This window comes from Rhea americana, unplaced genomic scaffold, assembly GCF_003343005.1.
Source record: "Rhea americana isolate MKP2758 unplaced genomic scaffold, rheAme1 scaffold_404, whole genome shotgun sequence".
Taxonomy (NCBI): Eukaryota; Metazoa; Chordata; class Aves; order Rheiformes; family Rheidae; genus Rhea; species Rhea americana.
The window spans coordinates 142,712-145,526 of record NW_028186540.1 but is presented as its reverse complement, the minus strand read 5'-3'; the positions used below and the strand labels follow the sequence as shown (position 1 = coordinate 145,526).

At 58.3% G+C, this 2,815-nt stretch overlaps 1 protein-coding gene across 1 annotated transcript in view; it reads left to right on the top strand.

Moving 5' to 3' along the window:
• The window catches only part of LOC146590517 (kazrin-like), a 9,400-nt gene extending 6,910 nt beyond the window's left edge, over window positions 1-2,490 (top strand). Inside the window, exons 6-8 of the mRNA XM_085314471.1 lie at window positions 253-383; window positions 986-1,036; window positions 1,547-2,490. Of these exons, the coding sequence (XP_085170597.1) occupies window positions 253-383; window positions 986-1,036; window positions 1,547-1,714 (350 nt within the window). The 3' untranslated portion in view covers window positions 1,715-2,490. The remainder of the gene's footprint in view (window positions 1-252; window positions 384-985; window positions 1,037-1,546) is intronic.
• The last annotated feature ends 325 nt before the right edge of the window (window positions 2,491-2,815 follow it).

The window sequence follows — 2,815 nt, the reverse complement described above, 5'->3', positions numbered from 1 at the left end:
TCCTTCCTTCTTCTTCCTTCTCCTTCCTTCTCCTCCACGCAGCAGCCGAGTATCTCAGGGCCGTGGCTGTTCTCGAGCAAGCCGAGTGCAGCTAGCCTTCTCCGTGCGCGTTCCCCTTCGCTTCCAGGCCCCGCTTCCAGGGCTTGCAAGGGGCTGCCAAGCCCGGGGCCCCGGGGCGGTGCCGMGGGCCCTGCCAGGGAGGCGGCGGCGGCCCCGGCGCCCCTCACGCCCGGCGCCTGCCTTGCGTTTCAGCCGTCAGAGTGAGCCCCTGCCATTCGCGGCAGCCCTCCATCATCTCSGACGCGTCCGCCGCCGAAGGCGACAGGTCGTCGACGCCGAGCGACATCAACTCGCCGCGGCACCGAACGCACTCGCTCTGCAACGTAAGGCGCTCGCCGCGGCCGGCGGCCGCTCCGGGAGCTGCCCGCTGCCCGCCAAGGCTCCGGCTGGCGCTGGGGGCCCTCGGGGGTGCTCCGGGGGCACCGGGACCCCCTGCGCGCTGCCCCTGCTTCCRGCCCGTCCGGTGTCCCGGCTGTGGCCGTGCACGGCGCGGGGCACCTGGAGACCCCAGCTCTGGGGAAACGGCTGGGAATGCAGATGATTTAATTGTTTTTATCTAAACTGAATCACTCAGAGAAAAAAAGGTATTTTTTCTGTGTTTCTGAAACCACGGAAATAAGAATTTCCTTCTGGGTGGACTTAACTTTATGCAGCTACCAGGGCTCGCCTTAGCTTCCCAGCATCACATCATCTTGGGGTTGGAAGGGACCAAATGGTTGTCCCTCTCCCAAATCGTCATTTCCCSTCCCTCAAAGAACTGGCAAGAGCTTAGTAACGTCTTGCGTGACTCTGCCCCCCAAAAGCACGAGTTCTGCACAGAATCATCTTGACTTAAGATCCCTTTTTGAGCTTTTTGCCCTCGCGGTGCGGGAGCCGGCCCTGTGCTTGCGCTGTTTCAATGTGATCTGTCTCCTTCTGCTGGTAGGGGGATAGTCCTGGACCGGTACAGAAGAACTTGCACAACCCAATTGTACAGGTAGGAGGCTGCTCTCTTTTGAATCCCCCTCCCAATACAGGGCATTTCCCCAGCGCCTGCGTTGCGGGGGCAGTTCAGAGTCATTCTGAGCATTTATCCCATCGCGCCTTCTCCAAAGGTCTGCTCATACTGCCGAGGTGTGACTGTGTTTTATCCTGCTGCCCRTCGTCCTGGGGGAGGCTGGAGAACTCAGTGGCAGAGTCCCTACCGGCTTCCGTGGGGATTGGCGCTTTTTGGGAAAGGGTGCGGGGTCCCAAGCGTGGTGGTCCCTTCCTGTTTGCTGGAGACACTCATGTTTTTTCCCTCCTCCTTCTTCTCCTCCTTCTGCTCCTCCATCTCCTGCTCCTCCTTCTCCTTCTGCTCCTCCATCTCCTTCTCCTTCTGCTCCTCCATCTCCTTCTTCTGCTCCTCCATCTCCTCTTTCTCCATCTCGTCCATCTTCATCTTCTTCTCCTCCTCCTCCTCCTCCTTTTCCATCCTCACTCTTGTTTGTTGTCTCCCCTCCTGCAGTCTCTAGAGGACCTCGAAGACCAAAAACGAAAAAAGAAGAAAGAGAAGATGGGCTTCGGCTCCATCTCCAGGGTATTCGCCCGAGGGAAGCAGCGGAAATCGCTAGACCCGGGTCTCTTTGACGGTACGGCCCCCGACTATTACATAGAGGAAGACGCGGACTGGTGACCCCCTTCCCGGCCGGCAGCCCGCCTCCGGCTGCCGGCACGCGCGCGTGCCCGCGTGTCTGTGTGCGCGGATGGGTCCAGCCCGGAGAGCAGCGGGAGCCGCCCCCAGCCGTGTACATACTGCGCGCCRAGCCCCGGGTGGACGTGTTCACTGTTGTCTTTGGAGCGGTGCGGTCGTGTCGTAACTCTCTCACTTCCTTAGGGCTTTTAGGGTTTTTTTTCCTTTTTTCTTTTCCTTTTTTTTTGTTTTGGTTTTGTTCCGGTAACTCTTTCCTCCGTTGTTGCTTCAATTTGTTTGTTTTGGAGTTTGGATTTTGTCGTCGTCGTCGTTTTCCTCGTTCTTTTTACAAAACTTGAAACTTGAAGGACTGCTGTGTATTTGTAAATAACGGAAATATTGTGCACTTTGTGCTCGTGACGTCTCTTGTCCAAAACGCTGTTCTCTTGAGCCCATGCTGGCGGCGCGTTGTGAACGCGGCACGGTCCCGGGGCCGGCTCTTGGCGACGACRGCATCCCCTTCGCAGGGTGCACCCAGCTTACCTAGGGAAGGACAACAGCAGGCTCTGCCTGTCCACAGGGACCTTAAAAAGGAAAAGAAAAAAAAAAGAAGAGAAAAGAAAGAAAAAAGTCTCATTCCATAYGCTGTCTTCCTGGCCAAAACCCGAGGAGGCAACCTGGGCTCTTTTTCCTGCCTGCCAGTCTGGAATAATTGTTTTAACTTGCATTTTGTTGTTTAATTTATTTGCACAAAATCCAGAAGAGCTATTCTAACTAAATTATTGCGTAAATTTTGGAATTTCTATTTTTCCACGGTGGTTGGGAGGGGTCGGGGAGGAGGAAGGGGGTCTCCGCACTGTCGCGTCGCGCTCAGGGAGCGCCGCCGTCCCGCTTTTCGGAGGGGGGGAAGGGGGGGAGCGGAGGGGGCCGGGGCGCTGCTCTCCCCGCTGCGAGGATGACCACGGTGGGATAGCCGCACACCCGTCCCCGAGCGGGAGCGAGCCGTAACGCGCGGGAAAACGGCGCCCGAGGGGCCGCAGCGGCCGCGGCGAAGCGCCCGGAGCCCCCAAACCTGCCGGCCCCCGAAACGCCGGGGGCGGCGGC